Source organism: Rhineura floridana, chromosome 8 (assembly GCF_030035675.1).
Source record: "Rhineura floridana isolate rRhiFlo1 chromosome 8, rRhiFlo1.hap2, whole genome shotgun sequence".
Classification (NCBI taxonomy): Eukaryota; Metazoa; Chordata; class Lepidosauria; order Squamata; family Rhineuridae; genus Rhineura; species Rhineura floridana.
Window position 1 is genome coordinate 52,289,995 of NC_084487.1, and position 22,189 is coordinate 52,312,183.

Genomic DNA, 22,189 nt, shown 5'->3' on the forward strand with positions numbered 1-22,189 from the left:
ATAAATAAATAATACAAAGGAGAAGATATTTTAACTTTGGAATACCCTTCCAAGAGAGGCTCCATTAGGGTCAACATTATCTTATTTTTGGTGCTAGGTTAAGACTTTGTTTGACCAGACTTTTCCAAAGGGTTACATTATCTGCAGTTTTGGCTGTTATTTTAGTTTTTATTGTCTTCTGGTAGATTGTCTTGCTTATATTGTATGTTATTGTTATTATTGTATACCATCCTGTGATCCATTGGATGAAGAGCAGCTTACAAATTCTTAAAATAAACAAGAATCTATTCCCTGCCCATTTCACAAGTGCTAGTTTTAAACGTTAAGGCCCTAGATACCAAATGCTCCCATATGAATCTGTTGCTAGGTTGTTAAGGTCATCTTCTCTGGGTATGCCTCCCTCCATCAGGTGGGTGGTGATAAGAGAGTCTTTCTTTGTTGTGAGGCCGCACCTTTAAAAACTCTTTATCAGGGCTCTCCACCAAGTACCCATTTTAATTAGTTTAGGTGCCAGGCTAAGACTTTCATATTTACCCAGGCTTTTTGCAATCAAAGCATTTTGATTTGGATCTAACCTGGTCATACTTGGAGCAGAGCCACTGAAATCAGTGGATTTACTCTTAAGTGTGTCCAAGTCTGGATCCAACCCTATATACTGTTTCTTTTTAAAAAATATTATTTCTGGGTTTTTATGACTCCTGCTGCTATTTAATATCTTATGGAACACATTTTAATATTGTTATTTATTTACTAAACTCTTTTAAGCCACCTTGAAAATATTTGTAATTGGAGGCAGAATAGAAAATGTTAAATAAATAAATAAATAAAATTCCTTGCAGACATGTCTTATTATTTCCAGAAGACTTGCTTTTGAAATGCTTTAACTTTTTTAAAAAGTTTTTGAATTTTTTTACCATCTTTTTGTTGTTTTTGCTTCTGGAATGTATGCAAAGCAATTAAATAGAGTTACTGAAAAATTAAATTAGGAATTAAGTTACTGATATACTAAATATTCCCATCAAGAAGATGTAGTCTGTTTTGCAAATTCTAGTGAAACTGAACAATACATGCTTTAATTAGTGAAAATAATGTAATACATGCTAAAATTAGGTAACAATAGTTTGCTAGTGTGGGGGAGAATATTGATGTTAGATAGAAACATATTTTTCTAATAATTTACACAAAAGAATTCAAGGCTATAAACAAGATAGGATTGCACCTCACAAGCTATTTAGCCAATAGCCTTCCATTAATAATAAAACAAATGGCATCATCATAAGGATAAAGGTGCTGAAATGTTATCATTACTCTGAAAGCAGTCTGGTTTCTTTATCACATGCAAAATTGTAATGCAAAATAGTCAGGTTAGTGGCTATAAAGAAATGTTAAGAGATGGCAGAAGGTTCAGATTCATCGTTGTGGCAGGTGACAAAACCATAAACAGCTCTGTGATTCCCAAGAATTTCCATATTTTCAGCTTTTGTGGTTGCATTTCTCGAAGCCTGACAATAAAACCAAGCTGACATCTTGACACTCATCTTCACATTAAAACCATCTTCACACAAACTAGTAAAGCACCTTTATATATTTTTGTTTGAAGTTTGGAAATTATTCGATTACACATTTTAAATGAATATAGTCATCCTATATATCAAGTTATGAATATACTGGAATGTATGTATTATGTATTATAGAGTCTGCTGTATTTTATAAAATAATACGATCAATCTGATTCCAAGGAAATAGGAAAATGAATTTCATGTACTGGTTTAAAACAAAACAAGCAATACATCTCCACAAAGTTTAGGTGGAAATTGAAAATATATTCTACAGTTACAGTATTTATAATTAACATTAGCTCTTGCTTACAGTAAAAGATGTGGAACATCCTGTTAGAGTTAAAGCATATTGAACCTTGATTCATTCTTGAATATATATCTAACTCCTGGATTGCAACTGTTAGTTGGTTTGTCTAGAGCACGGGTGGGGAACTGGATTTGGCTGATGGGCCAGATTTTCTCCACCACCCCTTGTGGACCAAGTTCGACAGGTGGACTGCTTTACCCGCCTGTTAGTTATCTGATGTCATAATGATGTCAGGTGTTTTTTTGCACCCACAAGGGGCTTTTAGAAGCTCCTTTCAAAGGACTATCTTGCCCAGCACTTTGCATAGGGTTTTGCAGGCACTGCCGATCAGTTGATAGACTGTGCCTGCAAAACCCCTTTTGACCAGCTTTTCCCTGTTCCACACCTGACATCATGCATTTGATTTAATATTGGATTCCACAAAGCAGCTCAACAATGATAACAAAATCATTAAAAATAAGCAAACATTCCTATCAGTTGAGCCTCAGCTCTCCCAGAAGGGACAGGAAGGGGGGAGGCATGAGTTTCAGGCGCCTCCACTGCCAGGAGACACAGAAGACTTGGGAGTTGTTGAGTCTGAGCGAGACCTTGGGGGGGAAGCGAGCCTGAATTCCAGCCAGTTCCCATGGATGGCGCGATCTCCGAGGAGGAGAGCGCGCCACCCCCAGTTGCTGCTGAGGACCTGTTCGGGGAAGCTCCAGCAAAAGTGCCAACTCCTCCCTTACCAAGCAGTTCCCAGGATGCCACCAGCGTGACGCAGCCCCCTGACCTCGAGTCCGTTACTCAGGAGCAGGTGTCTTCCGACGAGCTGTTAGAGACACGCCCCCCGTCACCTCGCTCCCGCCGCCACGAGAAACGGACAGGGCAGAGACAGGACTTGCGAAGCAGTCAGAGATTACAATCGAAAACGTTCCCTACTTAAGCTTGCCGCTTACAGTGGAGAGCTGCTGTGTCAACTTCCTTCATACGCCGCAGAGCCTGTCTAGAGTGTAGTTAGGGATTTTAGTGAGTTAGTGCAGGTTTTTCTATGAAGTGCAATGCCTTTGATGTATGCATTACTTTAATAAAATGAGATTTAATTGCACCCACGTCTCAGCCTCGTAGTTCCGGCTCTGGCCGGGACACTATCAATGTAATCATATCAAAGGACACAACCGCATACAAATAAGGCAAAAACAAATAAATTCAGCAAACAATACAGTTCAATACAAACACATAATAATTAAAAAATGATGTCTGGGTAGGGCAGGTTGCTGTGGCTTGGCTGAAATGACCTAGTGGGCCAAATGAGGAGGACTGGTGGGCTGAATGAGGGTCATGGACCTCAAGTTCCCTACCCTTGATTTCCAGCATTTATACACACTCTTCAGTAAGAAAGCCTCCCAAATTAATAGAAATTACACTGTCCCTGCCCTCAGGTTACAAGCTAAAAGACATAACACCAAAGAAAAAGGGCATAAGGAGGGAAGAGGAAAACAAGGAAAATCAGGCTCCAAATTCTTAATGTTAGAAGGCTTTTATAAAAACCAGCTGAGTTGGAAACAGGCTATTCATAGTTTAAAAACATGCCTCCAAGGGAGAGCTGGTTCAAAAGTAAGAGCTCCCACATAAGCACATTTGCCCTGTGAAGTCTTCATGTATCCTCTTTATGTGTTCAAAGATGACTTGACAAAGTTTGGGAAAGAACCAGAGCAATATCCAGAAAACATTTGTCACCATTGTATTTCAAAGAACAACTTCAAAAAAGAAACAATTGGGAAATGTAGGCTACTATGCACTAACTGAGCTCATTTAATGCACTTGTATGCTCTTGTTTTTTATGTGGAAGTATCCCTACTTCTCCAGAAACATGATCCAATCAGTTATATCCTTGATGCTTTTGGAGAATTTAGGACAAATTCCCAGAAGAAAGAAATATACCACAAAAGTAGGGTTATCAGATATTCTTAAAGCTGTGCTTATTTATTAACTCCAAATAAACTTCTAAACAGAGAAGTATTTCTGTTTCAACAGATAAGCTATATAGATCATCACAATGACAGCAGGCAGCATGTCATTTCAGCGTGGGAATCTACAGCACAGTAAAAAAAATCTAAATAATTCTCTTTCAGTGCATTGACTATAAAATACTAGAAAAGACATCAGCTGAAGAAACCTCCACAGATATCGCTGTGTTCAGTGGGGCTTATTCTAGATTAGTGTGCATAGGACTGCAGCTCTAGAAGACATAATTACGCCTCATCCCAGTGGCGTTTGGTAGGCTGGGACTCAGAGAGAGCAGCAAAGAAAGAGTTATTTTCTCTGTGGGCCCATGACAGCAAAATAGGCAGCATGTGTCAGTATGAATATCTGACTGACTCACCTTAACACTCCCCTCCCCTCACTGAACATATAATTCTGTGCATCTAGTAGTTATGACATTATAGTGCAAGTGATAGAATGTTTAGGTTGGAAATGGTTTCAAATCCCAACACTGCCATGAAGATTACTGGATGGCCTTGAGAAAGTCACTAACTCTGTGACTTAAGTTGCCACAAACAGTTGTTATGAGAATGAAAAAGCATTCTGTGCATAGAAAGTTGTAAAATTATAACAACCCCTGCATACCAAAACTAGAAATATAATGATCCTTATGAAGCCAAATATATAATCTGTCATATTACAGTGTAGTTTATTCCAAATGAACTCTTTTACCCTGCTAACCCAGATGTCCCTCCCAAAGATACACGTTAGGTAGACCTTGTACTATAATTGTATATTTGTAATAACTGAAATTGGTGAGATTGTTTTATTGGAATAAATGTGCTAGAAGTATGTTTCATTGCCCTAATTTATTTATGCATATCCTTGAACAAATGAAGTTGGTTATAACGATGCAGTTTTATTCTCAGGACTTATATTTTTATGATTAAACATTTACTTGATAACCTTTGGACACAAGGCTGACTGAGTGGCTTGCTACTGAACACTGAAAAGTGCCGTTTATGAAATGGGTGCATTTTTGCCTGGCATTTCAAAGACTAGTGTGGTTCCTTTTGCTATCCATCAGAGGCACCTACCACTGTTGCGAATTCTTTCTTCTAGGAGGTCAGCATGCCCAATAGGAAGTTTCCTGTTGAAAATCTCAGCTGACCGAAGAAACATGGCTTCCACTGCGGAACCCTTTAGCAAAGCAATCTGATCCTCGTGGTTAAGGGTTTGAAAACCTGTAATTAAATGTGAAAATATCACGCTAGTAGTCAGCATCTTTCTGCCAGCAAAGAATATTGTAGAGGGTGGCAGCTAAAGATGGTTGGCATGTCTGCAGGTTTGGCACAAGACCAGCTGACTGTCTCATTACAGGCAATTGTGTTTGAAGAGTGTATTCTGTTTTCTTTCTTAAACCACCAGGCAATAACCTATCCAGGTTTCTCATGTGTGCACATGCTTGTAATTTTATTTAAAATCACAGGATGATTACTTTCAACTTGATTAGCATATTATAAATTAAATTCCTGCTTCGATGTTAAAGGAGAGCTGGTTGCATTATTGTCTTTCAGTACTCAATTGAGTAGTTTCCAACTCTTTCATTTGTCCACTGACCTTGCCCCTCCTCCAGTGTTTCATTTACATTACAGAAAGGAATTGGAACTTTTAAAAGAAATTAAAAACAGAGCAGCATGTAGATGAGAGAATAAACATGATATGATCTATATACATTTTTTTTAAAGGGAGCTGGTAATAGGTTTCATATTTTTTAATAAGGGTTTTCTAATAATGATCTATTTCCTTGTCTGCATCCAGCTGATACAGATGTCAACATGACTCAGAAAGGTCAGGACAATGTGCCTTAGTTTATCTACATATTTTCTAATAAAAAACAAACAAACAGTCATTGGCTGATATGGAGCTGGACCAGCTAAAGGCTACTCATTTAAATATGGGTAATAATCAGTGTTCTTCAGCCTTATTGGACTATAACTTCCATCACCTCCAGCCATCTTAGCCAAAGATCAGCAATGATGGGACTTGCGGTCCAACACCATCTGGGGACCCAAAGTTGCAGAACACTGTAGTAGATTGAAGAGTACCACTTTTCATGCTTGCCCTCTAAGTACTAAGTTATGATATGTCATTGGTCAAATTGGCCTTAAGACAGGGAGGGTGCTTTCAATTGATGCCTACAATATCCCTTAAAATCCATTGCTGAGATGAAAGTCAAGTCCTAATTTTAAGGCACTTTCTGTTAATCATTACTGATCCAGCCAAGGCAAGCTAGCTTCTCGCAATACTTTTAAAAAGACATGACTATATGTTTGAGAGTCTAAAAGAACATTTACAGTTTGGTATGACAAAAGCTGGAATTGTTGGCTATTTTCTCCACTGGAAAATGAGTTTTTGCAGCCCACTTGCAATGCAAGAGCCACATGGAACCATATTGTGGGAAACGTGGACACAAAGTACATTAAAAGGTGAAGGATATCACAGATCTATTTTGTTTGCTGCCCTGGACTTCTTTGGGAGAAAGGGCAGGATATAATTTACTATTTTAAAATAAATAAATAAATAATTTATCAACACTGAATATAACAAAATCAGATTGTAAATTGCTTGGTAAAAGATCATATGGTATTATAAACTGTAAAGCAGTACCACCATGAATGTTGATGGTGCTATATAATTAAGCAAAATTAAACAAATGGTAATAGAGGCAGAGACTTAGATCTTAAACTGCTCTAAAAAGGTTAGTACGATTCTAGATTTTGAAGAAAGCTTCCAGTTGTTGATTGATTTAATTTGACCTGGTCCTCCTCCCCCCTTTGGTGATCAAGAGGATAGTCCTATGTATACAGGACAAGCACACCAACATATAAACATAGAACGGTGTACCTCTGTAACTGAAACTTAGATGGAAAGTGTTTGACCAAATGTATTTAACATATTTTACCTGGTAATCTTTTGGTGAATTCCACAAGGACCTGTACATGACTGGTGGCCATTTCTGTTAAGATGAGAAAATTTTCCTCAGCACTGAATTCTTCTTGCAACTGAACATTAAAACAGAATTGTGTTGTTATTAATAATAGTGCTAGTATTAGTAGAAATACCAGTAGTAAGCCATTATTTGTTCAATGGTAGCTAAAGAGAATTTAGAATTGGGTGGCTCAATTTAACTGAACAACTCTAGATTATATAGATTATGAAAGGATGAGAAAATCGATTATGCTAGACCTCACCATGAGAAAGTTAAATGGTCAGATAGTATTTAAAAAGTAATTTAAACGTCCTTTTAAAAGCAGATGGGGACCACTTGTCACATAAGGCCAAGAAAATAGTAATAGCAGTCCTGCTGTTTGTGGGTAGAGCATGGTTTTTGCCACATCAGACTATACAGAGCAACTATAGGAGGTGAAGAGGACCTCTAAGGTCATGTACCAACCCAGGCCATACAGATGTACATTATGGAAGCAGGCATGAGAGCTGAACATGGTGGAACTCGCACCACTCTTTACTTTCAGAGGAGAAGAGAAAACCATCAAGCTGGATTGGGGCAGGAAAAGGAGTAGATTCAGATGGCCTATTCCTTTCTCCTCCTTACCTGTCCTGTATTTCCTGTTCAATGACAGTGGTCTCTGTGTGTGGCTCTCACCACTGCTGAATGGCAGGTGAAAGGGAGCAGGGAAGTGAAGAGAACTGGCCCATCCTTTTCTCCCCAGCTGCATGCATTTCTTTACCTGCATACAGAGCCTCCACACCCTGCTCTCTAGATTTGGAGAACAGGATTGTGTCCGATATCTCTAATCCTCACTGGAAAAACTATTTTGCAATGGAAGACTTTTTCTAGAACAACTAGAATTTCATGTGGAAATGCTATGAGCCATTTTTGAATGCTGAAATGCTTATGTATTTATTGTGTTAAATAGCATACTTACAAGCTTTCTGGACACTTCAGGAGGAATTCGTTGTTTATTATATGAATCCATGATATAGTGAAGAAGATTCTGCTGTTCTGGGGTTAGTTCTACTTTCTCCTACACTGGCAATAAAAAACCATAAGCATTCGTAACTGGGTATGATTTTCTATCTCATATTTTAAGTATAATGTACTGTACAGATTTGAGCAATTTTCAACAGAAGCAGTTATTCTTAAACCTGAAAATGATACAATAAAATGTTTTCATATACTGAATTTGTCATGGATGCATTTTACAAGGGGTTCATGAACTTGAGATGACAACCATCTTTCCAAGCCAGCACTAGATATTATATTCAATGATATTGGGTGGGGAACTGTTAAAACCCTATTATGCTTATGGTAAGACAACTTTCACCAATGAATGAATACTTTGATGGGTCATACTGCAACATCACTGTTATGGCCCTCAACTGAGAGCCTTCAGCGACTGACCTCTCTAGCAGCCATAGCTCAGAGGAGGAGTCACACCTACTCCCCATCCTTCCCAAGTAGGGCCCTCTGCCTTGGACTTTGCACCCCTTCTGGTAAAGTTTGGAGAAGTACCACTGTATTCAGACTCTGAAAAGTGGACCTCAGAGTCCTCCGGTGAGCAGGAAGGCCCAACCAGTTTAGGTCACCACTCCTCTGAACTTCATGCCTGAGAACAAGCGAGCAGCTGCAAAACAAGATGTGTGCCCTAAAGATACAGCCCTTGGGGGGCTGGAGCTTCCAGAAATACTCTCCTGGTCAGGCTATACAGCCCTGGCAGTTACCCCAGGTTGGTGCTGAGATGACTTGTCTCCTACTTCAGCTGCAGGAGTGCTAGCTGTGGTCCTGAACTCATGTCAACAATTTCTGGGCCAATACCTGTAGTACTGTAGTCCAAGGTTCTGAATCCGTCCTGCTCCAGCTAACCACCTTACCTTGCACCCTCTTGCCTGAGCTGTCACCTCTCTGGGACTACAGAATCCCAATGGTTTAGGCCAATCACAAACCACAACATGAAACTGATGGAATTATACTTCTGTAATTGGATATCTCATCTGACCATTAACAAGACTTTTGGGGCATAATCATGCAAATTAAATGCAAATCACATACTTATATAAAGTATGAAAATAAGAGACAGAGTTAGAGTTCACAATATTACTCCAATGTGATCCTCAAGACTGAACACAGATCACATCTTTGGTGTTACATGCCAAACAGCATATCTAATTATCTTCAGAAATTGTTACAAACTCATTGACTAATCTATGAAAAGTCTGTATGTTACTAATATTCAATAATCATCCTGTAATCTTCTATGTTTACTAGTTGTATCAAACTACTCAATTATATCATTTGCAAGATACAATCATTTTATTACCTTGTAGAGTTTGGTCGTAGATGACACTTGCTTCAAGTCAGGCCCCTCAGTATCTTCACCAGTTGTCTGGTTTAGAGGCTGGGATATATTTTTTCTTAGCCGTTTTGACTTGCACTGTATTTCTGTTAACAAACCTGAAACATTGTGCATAAAGAATATGTACATCTGACACTTCAGCATGTGTGTAAACCAAATTACACAGAAACATCTGGCACATGTGTTTAATATATTCCCTGAGTATTCGTTCATTCATTTTACTAGCAAAAGTTTGTATACCAGCTACAACCTCTTCTATCTACGCTCTAGTAATTTCCCAGTTAGACTACTGCAGTGTGGTGTACATGAGGCTGTCCTTCAAGATGGTTCGGAAACTGCAGCTAGTATAAAATGCAAGGCTTGTAGCTGGAACAGCTTGCTGGAAACATATATTAAAAGAACTTCATTTTTTACCAATTCAGTTTTGAGTCCAATTCAAGGTGCTGATACTGACTTTTTACAGTCCTGAAGTCCAAGGCAACTCCCTATCAACCTGCCTGGAAGTTAAGGCAATCTGCTGGTGCTTTTCTTCAGGTCTGTCTCCTATTAAAAGTGAGGCAGGAGGTGACCAAGTAAATGGTACTTTTGACTATTCCAGCTTGTGGAACTCCTCTCCAGAGAGGCCTACCTGGGTGTCTTTTGTGCTATGCTTGAGATGACCTTTTTTTTAAATTCTCCCAGCCCTTTCTATCTCTACTCTACTGTATTGATTAGTGTTTTGTTCCATTTTTTTTAATGTTGATTTAATTTTATGTTTTAATATTATGAAAACTGCTTTGGGAACTTTTTGGATGAAGGGCAGTAAAAATTGCTTAAATAAATAAAATATTAAACTGTGTCAGGTTGGTAATCACTTCTGATGAAATAATCACTCCACATCTGTTTTACTTGCTTAAAAATACTGGAACTCCAAAAATCACCTCTCCCCCCTTTGCATACATGAAATTCTCTGTTGGATGAAAGAGCTTCCATTAACAGAAGGGTTGCATTGGATACAACTCAGTATTGTATAGTGAAGAATGAAATGGGGGAAAAAATTGGTAGCACAACAGTAAGTCATCCATGCATTGTATTCCTAAGAGATCCTGTGAGCCAAGTCCGGATACCCCCACAAATTTTTCAAGGGATCATCTGCAAGCACAATTAATGTATGACAAAATGCTTTTACCATTCAGAAATACTTAATGGCATGAAACTTTAGACTTTCTTTAAAATGGAATGTTGCATCTTTCACTATATCATGTTAATAAGATTTACCTTAACTTCAGAATACATCCTACGGCAACACAGCAGCAGGTAAATGTTAATCCGAGGACACAGCCATCACAACAATTTAAATTAAAGTAGTTTTTTTAAAAAAAAATAGGGTCACCTGAGTTCCCTACTTTTGGGGATGACAATCTCTTTCAGAGACTAGATATTGTTAAGGAAGATATCAATGAAAATACCTAATTCAGTGGTGAATGCTTTTAATATCCTGTATATTATAAAGTTATGCAGCATAGAAAGCAAGCTTTCTCTATCACTGAAAGAAGAGGAAATTTAAAGAATTAAAATAACAGTTCCTCCTAATATCTTGAAGGAGCAAAATAGTATTTATGGTAATGATGCAGGATCTAGATTTAGCATTGACTTCCATTGTTTCACTTCTGGTTGTATAGTGTTTGTGTTTTTTTCACCAATGTACCTATATGTCCATCACTTGCCACTGCAGTGAACACTGGAATGTCTTGGAGGGCAGATATATCGGCAAACACATGGCAAACACAAGTACAGAGCCCTTAGACAACTGTTTGTGTATTTCATCTTGTCAGATATCCATCTTTCTCCCTCTACACCACAGTGACATACAATGAACAAACTGGAACTTGTTTTATTTGTTTCGCTTTTTTATATTAAGATGTGTATGCTACCTTTCTGCCATAGATGCCATTCAAGGCTGCTTAATAAAATATCATAAATCAGTATAACAGAAAAATAGAAAATAACCAATAAAAAATCAGCATACTTATTATACATAAAAAACAATAAAAGTAGCAGTTAGTCAACAGCTGACATACCACCCAAGACAAAAACAAACTCAGTTTACCCACCGAAAGCCTAACTAATAGGACAGGCTTACCTGGTGCTTAAGGACAATAATAAAAGTGTCACAAGAATCTCACTTCAGAGGGAGTTGCACAATTGAGATGCAACAGGGGGAAAAAATCCTCTCTCCAGTAGCCACCTTCCTAACTTCCACAGGTGAGGGCACCAAGAGAAGGCTTTCCGAGACAATCTTGTATTTTCTGCAATGCAAGGATGAAGAATCTGTGGCCCTCCAGATAATGTTGGACTCCAATTGCAGTCCACCAACATCTGGATGGCCTCAGGTTTTCCCATCTGTGCAATAGTGTGTAAGTGGACCTGAGGGAAGATAGTTTTCAAATTCTGCTTTTTTGAATTAGGTATAGACTTTATAGCTGCATTTCACACACACATAATGGCATGATTACATATTGATGTGATACATGACCAGGAGCACATGACCAAGGCCATAAATATTGGTTAGATTACTTCATCTCCTTCTCCCTCCCTCCCTCTCTCTCTTTTGCACTATAGCAAAATTCCACAGGAATAATTGCAGCACTGTAGTCTCAGTAAATGAAGCAAAGTCCAAGGTAACATTAATTTCAAGGAAACCATTTCACATAAAGTCAATTGACAAATAGGAATTTCAAGTTTAAACCTGCTGGCCAACCTTTGAATAATAAAAAAGTACACCATCACTCCTTATTTGAGGGTTGTTCGGTAAATAGTTTGCAAAATATCCTCACTGCTGTACTTTAAAAGAACATCCTTATGTTTAAGTTATAAGTTATATGAACCTCAGTGTAACAAAGTACAGGTTTCCATTGCAGAGGAAGATTCAAGTGGCAGTACCTACTGTTGGCCTTTGTTTCACACAAGACAATCTGAGAAAATGATCAGCTGATTTACAAGTTTCCATTTCCAGTATCTTAGCCAATATTATTTACACTGGCCTATTTTTCTATTATTAGGCAGCAGTCTCTCTCCCTCTCCCCCCCCCCTCCCCCAGCTGGTTCTGGATTCAACACTGTAGCATTTTATTTTTATGCTTCACTCACAGATTCACTAAGTGTCCCCATCACACTGGGAGCACTTGTGTGTGTGTGTGTGTGTGTGTGTGTGTGTGTGTTATGCACTGGGTGGAAATAGGGCATCTCTCAAGATCTCTGTGGTTCGTTAAATTAACAGAATGAAAGATTAATTATATTATAATTCTTGCATGAATTCCAAATGCTGACAGAGGGTGTTGTTTTCCACAAAGCCTAACAGTTAATATAGCATCTCATGATCAGATTGGAGGATAGGAATATATTAAAAACCCAGAGTAGATTAATTTCCGGTATGGACCTAAATTGGTTTGGCACCACAGCTGTGCCAAGATGATTGGAGCCATCACTAGGATGTGCAAAATGCAGCCTTAATCCCATCCTTGTATTTATAAAAAAGCAACTTAGTGAAGTTTAAAGAAAGTACTGCTATAGCTCCTATGCCAGTTAAGCTAATGGGAAGTGTCTAAAGGATCAAACTACACATAATGTGGGAGATCTGCAATTGGACCTCTAACTCTCTTCTCCTTCACTGAGTTGCAGCTACTTGTATTCCCCTTCGCCATCCCACTCAGGAGCAAACAGCACTGGGGTGTGACACCTATTTAGATCACGAAAATGCCTAAATGCCAGCATTTCTATATTGCAGAAATTTAACATGTGATGAAAATAAAGACCAAAGGTTTTATTAGAGCAGGGGCTGCCAACCATTTTGGGCCAGTGGGCACATTTGAGCACTAGTCAAAAAATGGCTGATGTAGGAACATGACATAAAACAGGTGATCCATGACCATGGATGGTCCACAAGCTTAATTCAGGTGGTCCATGACATGTGGAGAGAGGATTAGAAACCAGAAAAACAATATAGCATCTGGCACAGTGCATTACACAGGCAGAAAAATCTGTTCAAGAACCTCTGCAATTTTCAAGTGGTCTATGAGGGAAAACATTTGGGAACTGCTGGCATAAAACAAAATGGGTGTTGTTCGGTGTGGCATAACACAAAATGGCTTCCTCATCTAAAAGAAGAAAAAGAGACAGGACCACAAAATGGTACATGCATGCCTCTCCAATCAGCCACCCCATCAATCAGACGCTCTTTGCACCTCACCTCTGTTCAGAATGGATGGGAGTGTGTATGTCCAATCCTGACATCCAATGAAATGTGGGTATGTTTAAGGGGGGTGTTCAAAGTAGGAGAGGCTGAGCCAGTGCAAAACAGGAACTGATCAGAAAGAACGAACAGTCTCCTCCTGTGCAATGTGGATTTTTGAGGGAATATTTACTAAAACCAAGGTACTGGGGGAACACTGGCACCTATATGTGCCACATTGATGAGGCCTATATTAGAGGATTCCAGTAAGAGATTAGTAAATTGGCCAGCCCTTACCAAGCAAATGTAAATCCAAAAGACAGGCCGTGGTTCATGCTTTGAAAGGCATGGCTCTCTCATTATCATATATAAAAAACAGAAGATGCAGTGGACTGAAAATATGAGTTCACATTATAGGGTACCTGGTTAATTTTAGGAAAATAAAGGCTGATAAACCTTTTACTCAAAAAGCTTTTGACTACAGTTGAAAGTATTTCATCTGAGCCTGCTACTTCCTGAATAGCTACTTCCTGCTATTTTCCTGAAGTGCAGCTTTGATCAGTACTTGTGTCAATACATAAGTCCCTTTTCAGGCCACATGATATGCTATGCTCATTTAAGAAAGCTTTTATGATATGTTCCTCAATAAGTGCAATGTCTTCTGTTACTCCCAATCTGCTTTTCGACATTATTCAGGTATGGCATAGTCCTACCATCTTTTTCAGTTTTATTTCTCATATATACAATGCCCTTTGGGAAAGGCTACTGCTTAGCAGTAGAAATCATGCAAAAGGTCATAGTTTCAGTCCCTAACATCTGCACGTAGTTATGTCTGAAACCCCAGAGAACTGCTGCCAGTGAGGATAAACAATGCCAAGTTAGATGGACCGATTGTCTTGACTTGGGTTTCCTTTGGACAACCGTAACATTTTTACAGGAAGCTAAGGGGAGTTGTTCACTTCACTAAATAGATCACCTTGGTTTTGGTTTCTCAGTTTGATTATTTGTTTTTATTACACTCTTTCATGTACCTGAGATAGTACCTTGAGCTCTATTCAACCATACCCTGAAGACCATCTTAAATTGTACTGGCCTTTCCCAGCACCATTTTTGTGAATACAATCACATAGGATGATATCCAGTGTCAGCCATACTCAAAGTAAACCCAATACAGTCAACAGACATTTTTTATGAGATACAAATATCTATATACATACATTCAGCTAGCATTCCTACTTCTTTGCACTTCTGCAAACGGCACTTCTGACACTTTCTTCTCATATACATGTCCATCTCACAGTTCCCTCCATTTTTACACTTGTATACAGCATTTTTGGTGATACTTCTTCTGAAGAAACCTGATGAATGAACAAGGACATGTGCAGAATAAGATCTCAATTTGAAGCTAGTTTTCTTTTTTTTAAAATGCTATAAATGTATTATCAGATCTTCAGTAGCTCAAGTTCCTTTTTTACCCAGCAGAAAGTGTCTTTCATTAATAGATATATATTTCCATCACTTATGCTAATGCAGGAAGAATTATCTCATATACCCCCTACCCAAGTACATGGTGCTCTGGATCATGACATGAGTGTATACCAGAAATGTATGTAAAAGCCTAACAATCTGGAATGTTTTCATAAAATGGAGGTAAAGAACTGGGCACCATTAAGAAAGGGATCTCAATCAAAGGAACACAATAGATAAATAATTTCCTGTATTTCCTTGGTGGACTGAAGACATAATATCAGTGTTTCCAGAGGAGTAGATCACGCTCATGAATCATGGCGTTGACTCTAGAGCATCCTTCTGCACTCCTCCATATGATGCAGAACCTTTAATGACTGAATAGCTAGCTGTAAATGAAATCCAGTCAGATTGGTAGCATTCAACCAAGGAAATCCTGGTATGTGTCCCACCACTTTCAGAAGTACAATTAGCTGGGAAATGAGTCAGGGCCTTTTCTATTGTGGCACCCAGGTTGCAGAACCCCCACCCTAGAGAGGTTTAGTTGACAATTTCTCTGTTAAGCTTTAGGCAAGCTCCTAGTGCCTTTTTATTTTGCTGAGCTTTTAGTGTGGATTTATTTATTTATTTATTGAATTTATTAGTCGCCCATGTGGGAGGTTGTCCAACCACTCTGGGCGACGTACAGCCAAAAATATACAATTACATTAAGCAGTAACATAAAAACATTAACAGATTAAAATCACAACCAATCTCTACAGAACCAACAGAACCTAACCCATCTCAAAAGCCTGTTTTATCTGCTTATTTTTATGCTGAACTGCTTCATTCTGCTCTTAATTTTATTGAATGAAATTACATTTTAGTGATTTGAACTGCTATTACTGTGCTTTATGCATTTCATGACCTTTCTGTAAGTTCCTTTGAGTTTGTTTTATAAAGAAAAGTATGTATATTTATAAATAAGCAAACTCATGACCTATCTTGAAATATGCTTGCACAACAGGACTTCCTCTTCCTCTCCTCCCTCTGCCCCCCATATGCCCCCCAAATATGCTCCAGAGGTCTGGGGGACCTTTCAGAGCAGTCTGGGGGGGGAAGAAGGGGAAGTCTTATTGTGTGAGTAGACATCCACTCGTGTGACATTGGATATCACCGTTTGTAAAACAGAAGTATCCCACCTCTAAAGTGGATGGAGTTTATCATTCCTGGCTCAGGCATGCCTCTCAGTAGCCAGTCACAGTTTTTGTTATAGAATAATAAAACTGCATCTTAAAAAAAACCCTGGTACTTCACTATGTCCATTTGACATTGCATCCAAAATGTCTTGTGTATAGTTTCCACTGAAATATATTTGACTGACACAGACCACTTTTGAAATGCAAATTATTTGGCGCTTTCACTCAGAGCCACATAGTTGCTGTTCCATAATTCCCTAGAGTTTAGTTCATTTCCATATGGAGATTAAGGAAGGGAAAGAAGAGGTTAGATTTAAAGCTGAGTTTTTCAGTGCCTGTAGAAAACATTTTCCTACTTTAAATAAATAAATAAATCATAATCCAGTTTTATCTTAAACAGATATTTTAAATCCACGTTTTATAAAAAAAATCATACTAAAAACCTGTATGCAGACATTGTCATTGGCAGTAAACATTTTGATAATGTTAAGGGTGAAATAGAGAGGTCTCTAGTATTCTACTGAAGTAAGAAATGAAATACAAAACCCATAGAAAATGTGTCTTATTGAAAAACCATTTGGACATGCAAATGTTATTAGCATTCATAAGCCAACAGATTTCAGATATGTAATAGTATGCTACTGAAAGGTATGTTTATAAGATACCCCAGTGTTAAAGAATAATTACTCTTATGCTCAAATATCAATGTACTTAGGACACTGTGGTATCCCTATATGTTTCTGGCCTATAGCACTTTATTGAATAGATGCCACAATTCCAAAATGTCCCTTACTTCTCTACATTTAGATTGGATAGCCCTACTGAGAATCTGCTTGCTTCCAAACATCTCCTCTTAACCCTCAAACAAAATATGCTGAGGTTGGAGAATCATTATTGGGTTGCACTCTTAACTGATAGTGTATACTTAAATCAGTCTTCACCAACCTAGCTGGCTGAGACTGATGGGACTTGTCTAAAACATCTAGAGGGTACCAGCTTAGCATGGTCTACTAGGGAGGGCTACTGTAACACTTATTTTAGAGTTGCCTCTTCAACTTTGGCATGATTATTGCAGAATAAATAGTTTCAAGACTTTTATTATTTTATTTACATCCCTTGAATCCTGATGCTGGTAATAATGAAGAATTATTATTCTCATTTCTAGCTTTATCTTTGATGTAGAAATTTCTCTGTGAAAATTGTTGTCTTATCTACTTCAGTGGGAACCAAGAAAGGTAACCTGGAAGGTTGATTTTAAAAGTATATGTATTATTTGTGCATGTAACACAAAATACCAGAAATGATATAGTAGAGCTGAAAACACATCTAAAAAAAACAAGTGCCAGGATAATTTATTTATTATTTAAACTTTCATTCCACCTTTCCTCCAAAGAGGTCAGGTCAGTGTACCTCAGGAACAGGGAATGTGTGGCCTGCTACATATTGTTAAGCTCAACTCCAATCAGCCCCAGACAGTATGACCAATGGTCAGGGATGATGGGAGTTGGTGTCCAACTTTGGTAGTTCTCCACTTGTATACATTTTTTCCTCTTTTATTGTGACACAAAACCTGTGTGGCAAAACAGGCTACGAAACAATATCCTTCGTGGCTGAGCAGGGATTTGAACTCAGGTCTCCTTGATCTAAAGCCAAAACTCTAAACACAATACTATACTACACTGGATCTCTGATCATTTGGTTTATCAAGCAAGGCTCCTCTAAACCTCCTAGGAACCGCATGTGTATTTGTCTCCCTCTTAGCAATACTGGGTCCCCTGCAATTCCATTCTGATGGATCACTGCCAACTACCTCAAGCAGTGATCCTCTGTACACACAGAGATCTCTCAGTCATGTGAGGAGGGAACACCATTCTTTGATCTGTGTAAACAAAGGAATAGGCAGGAAAATTCACTCACTCCCTTGAAGTTAATGGGGAAGCCATTCCAGACAAGGGAATATATTAGAAATCCCAATTATAGGATCCTAATTATAGGATGCTTTAACTTGGATTCCTGCATTGAGCAGGGAGTTGGACTTGATGGCCTTATAGGTCCCTTCCAACTCTTACTATTCTATGATTCTATGATCTAAGTAGAGCTTGGAAAAGTTACTTTTTTGAACTAAAACTCCCATCATCCCCAGCCAGCATGGCCACTGGATTGGGCTGATGGGAGTTGTAATTCAAAAAAGTAACTTTTCCAAGTTCTGGATCTAAGTGTCTGCATGGGGAAAAGTGAAGCTTTTTGCCAGCACAATTTGCCAGAGAGGCTTTGCTTTAAAGTCCAGTCAGTCCTTGCCTCATTTGTTAATCCTTTGCAAAATAATGAATGGCTCTACCACAGAGTCCCTTCAGCTGACCTGTCTGCATTCAAAAAAAAATCTTCTTATGGCAAGTGCAACAGAATTTCATATTTAGACCAAGTTTCTACTTTTGGCCAAGTAAATGAACTATCACATATAAATAGCCTGTTGTACTTCCAGCCATTTTATTTGTACTACCTTTGCAGCCTTCACAAGTAAGGGCATTGTAATGGTACCCAGAGGCCTTGTCACCACAGACAACACACAGCTCCTCTCCTTTCATTCTTCCAGAGGAAGGGCCCATCCGAGACTTCTTGACCACAGGCATCCCCCCGAGGTCTGGCTCCTTTGTGAAAAAGTTATCAGAGGGCATTTTTCTGAGCTCATACATTACAGGTGAAAACCATTCTTCAGGCTGCTGCGGACAGATGCTAAGGCTGGAGTAATAAGGTGGCGAAGAAATTGGAGGCTGTACTGGAGAAAAGTGCACAGCGTTGTACTGTGAATAGGGTGACACATCAGAATCTTGCACTGGAGAAGTCATTGCCTCTGGAAGTAAACCTAGAAAATAACACAAAAACAACTTCTCTTATTATAAGTAACTTCCTCTCATTGGAACAGCCCTCCACCTACATTAAAGGGCTGCTCATTATAATTTTCTCCTCCCCTCTCAACCTCTGTTTACATCCAGTCAATATGAGTGAGATGAATGGTTCCCATGAATGGAACTGTGATGTTTAAGTGTACCTTTAAGCAATCCATTTCCCATATTTCCTGGATCTCTCTGGATGTGTCTCTCTGTTAGCCAAGTTCGAAGCTGTGTTTTGGAACAAAGGCTACTTACTGTTCTGTTAAGACTTTGGTGCATCCATGCAATTCTGAAGACAGTCTAGCTAGGAGATGAAGCTATATAAGTATGAATGTCCTTCTGAACTGACACATAAACTATTGTTGTTGCTGTTGTTGTTAACATAGAACAGTATGTAAACTTTACATATATATATAATATTACAATAAACTAAATGCATCATACGGTTGTACATTATCTTGATACTTATTCCAACACTTTTTAAAAGCCCATTTTCCCAGAAGTCTGTTTGGCTGATTAACTTGCAATTTCTTACATGGTCTACTGTGATAATGATTAAATTAACATATTATAAGAAATTACAAAAATACTTTCAATATATGTCTTGGTCACAGATCAACTAATTTTTATGAAGTCTTCTGAATCTGAATTGATCAAATATGGGTTGACTTGCGAACAATCTTTTGAACTATTTAATCACAAGCAGTTCAAAATCAATGCAATTTTTTTAGAAGGCAGAAAAATTGTGATGTGAATTTGTCCTAAGGCTCAAAATCTAGAAGGCAGTTAAAATAAAATGATCTAGTTGCTTATTCTGCAGTAATTACATGAACAGAGACGACATCACCCAAAAACAAGTGATCAGAATATTATAGTTAAATTGCATTTAGAAATGTAATGTTACATCTCAGTGCTAAGCATTTTGTCAGTATATTCATCTGCAATTCCGGAATGTTCCTGCACATTTGAATGTATTCTGTTAATAATTTTAGCACCCGTACGTATGTAATATTGATGTTCAAACACTACATTCGGTTTCATCATCAGTTTATTCTTCTGAGCAATTCTGTTACTTTTTTCTTTTGTTTTCATGCCCAATACCAGGCTAGTAAGTGTGTAGCCCTGATTTGCCAATGCCAATGCTAGAAAACTTTTCTAAACCAAACTTCTATTTGCATAAGAGATGAACAAACTCGAGAGGGAGCTATCACTTTAATGTTATTGTTAGGCTCTTATTAATCTATATGCAGAACATATCATACAGAAAGCGGGATTGAACCAATATGAAGGAGGTGTGAAAACTGGAGGGAGAAATATAAATAATTTAAGATAGCAGACAATACCATACTACTAGCAGAAACCAGTAATGATTTGAAATGAATGCTGATGAAAGTTAAAGAGGAAAGCACAAAAGCAGGAATACAGCTGAACGTCAAAAAGACTAAAATAATGACAACAGAAGATTTATGTAACTTTAAAGTTGACAATGAGGATATTGAACTTGTCAAGGATTATCAATACCTCGGCACAGTCATTAACCAAAATGTACCATTGGTCTCACCTGAAAGGTGATTTTCATAGGAAGGGGCCATCACTGTGGGTAACAGTTCCACCTATCATGCGAAGGCAAGAATGTTTTTGAAGTCAAGACTAGGGACGTCATGCCCCTCCCACTCTCCAGTTCATTCGTAGCGAGTCTAAAAGAGATATCTAAAAATACAAGAACAAGGCCAACAGGCCCGCCAGGAAAATAACATAATAGTCACATGCATAACAACATGACTCTAACATAACTACATAACATAACAGAGGTAAAAGTCTTGACTTCACTCTTACATTTAAATATAATAGCGTAACAATAACATGTAACCCATTGATAAAATCTCTAGTCATCCTCCAACTGGGAGGGTCGTGATGGCCCACTCCTATGAAAATCACCTTTCAGGTGAGACCAATGGTACATTTTCCATAGGAGGTGGGCCATCACTGTGGGATGTACCAAAGCAACCCATATAGGGAGGGACCACCCACATGTTAATCCTCATTAAGAACCTGTTGCAACACTCGTCTGCCAAAAGAAGCATCAGCAGAGGCATAACGATCAATTTTATAATGTCTTATAAATGAGTGTGGGGAAGACCAGACTGCAGCCCTACAAATATCGGCAACAGGAGCATTAGTAGCAAAAGCAGCCGAAGTGGCAGCTGACCTAGTAGAATGAGCTGTTATACTAGCAGGAACTGGCAGCTTCAGGGACTCATATGCTAAGGTAATGCATGCCCTTAACCAACGGGATAAGGTAGGATTGGATACTTTATGCCCCATAGACCCTGGATGAAAGGATACAAACAGAGACTCCGTTCGTCGAATCTCTTGGGTCCTAGGCAGGTAGGTCTTGAGAGCCCTCCGGACATCCAACGAATGCCAAGCCTTCTCGAGAGGATGGGTAGGATTCGGGCAAAAGGAAGGCAAAACAATGTCCTGGTTGCAATGAAAAACTGAATCGACCTTGGGACGAAAGGAAGGGTCAGTCTTCAGCACAACAGAGTCCTTATGGAAGACGCAGAGGTGTCTAGCGGAAGATAATGCGCCCAACTCCGAAACGCGTCTGGCAGATGTGATTGCAATCAGAAACAGGACCTTGAAGGACAGAATACGTAGGGGCACAGTTCTGATGGGTTCAAACGGAGGGCGTTGCAAAGCCTGCAGAACTTTCGGCAAACTCCATGAGGGGAACCGATGGACAACAGCCGGAGAGCGTAGGGCGACTCCCCTCAAAAAACGTTTGATGAACGGATGTGAGGAAATATGATCTCCAGGAGAGGACACTGAGAGAATGGATGACAGAGTAGACGCATGTCGACGTAGAGTGTTGGGTCGAAGTCCCATCATAAAGCCACTATGGAGAAATTGGAGCACCTGGTGCACATTAGCCTGGGATGGATCGTGGTGGTGGGACTGACACCACTTGGAGAAAGCCACCCAGGTATGTTGATAAATGCGAGTGGTAGATGGTCTTCTCGAGGCCAAAATAATATCAATCACAGCGTCAGACAGTCCAGCTGACCTCAAGTGTCTCCGTTCAAACGCCACGCTGTTAGATTGAGCCAAGTAGGGTCCTGGTGCAGTACTGGACCCTGGGATAAGAGGTCTGGCGTTACTGGAAGTGTCCAAGGGTCCATCATTGACATTGCCAGAAGATCTGAGAACCACGGACGGCGTGGCCAAAATGGTGCTA

The 22,189-nt window shown here is 38.9% G+C and overlaps 1 protein-coding gene across 8 annotated transcripts in view; it reads right to left on the minus strand.

Annotated features, from left to right (window-relative positions):
• NR1H4 (nuclear receptor subfamily 1 group H member 4) overlaps positions 1-22,189 on the minus strand; it is a 56,807-nt gene that overhangs the window by 15,317 nt on the left and 19,301 nt on the right. For all 8 annotated transcript variants that reach the window (XM_061639489.1, XM_061639490.1, XM_061639487.1 and 5 more), the window contains 6 exons: positions 18,561-18,923; positions 14,633-14,773; positions 9,171-9,304; positions 7,779-7,877; positions 6,794-6,893; positions 4,926-5,072 (listed from right to left, as the gene is read on the minus strand). In XM_061639489.1, coding sequence (XP_061495473.1) covers positions 4,926-5,072; positions 6,794-6,893; positions 7,779-7,877; positions 9,171-9,304; positions 14,633-14,773; positions 18,561-18,923 — 984 coding nt within the window. The remainder of the gene's footprint in view (positions 1-4,925; positions 5,073-6,793; positions 6,894-7,778; positions 7,878-9,170; positions 9,305-14,632; positions 14,774-18,560; positions 18,924-22,189) is intronic.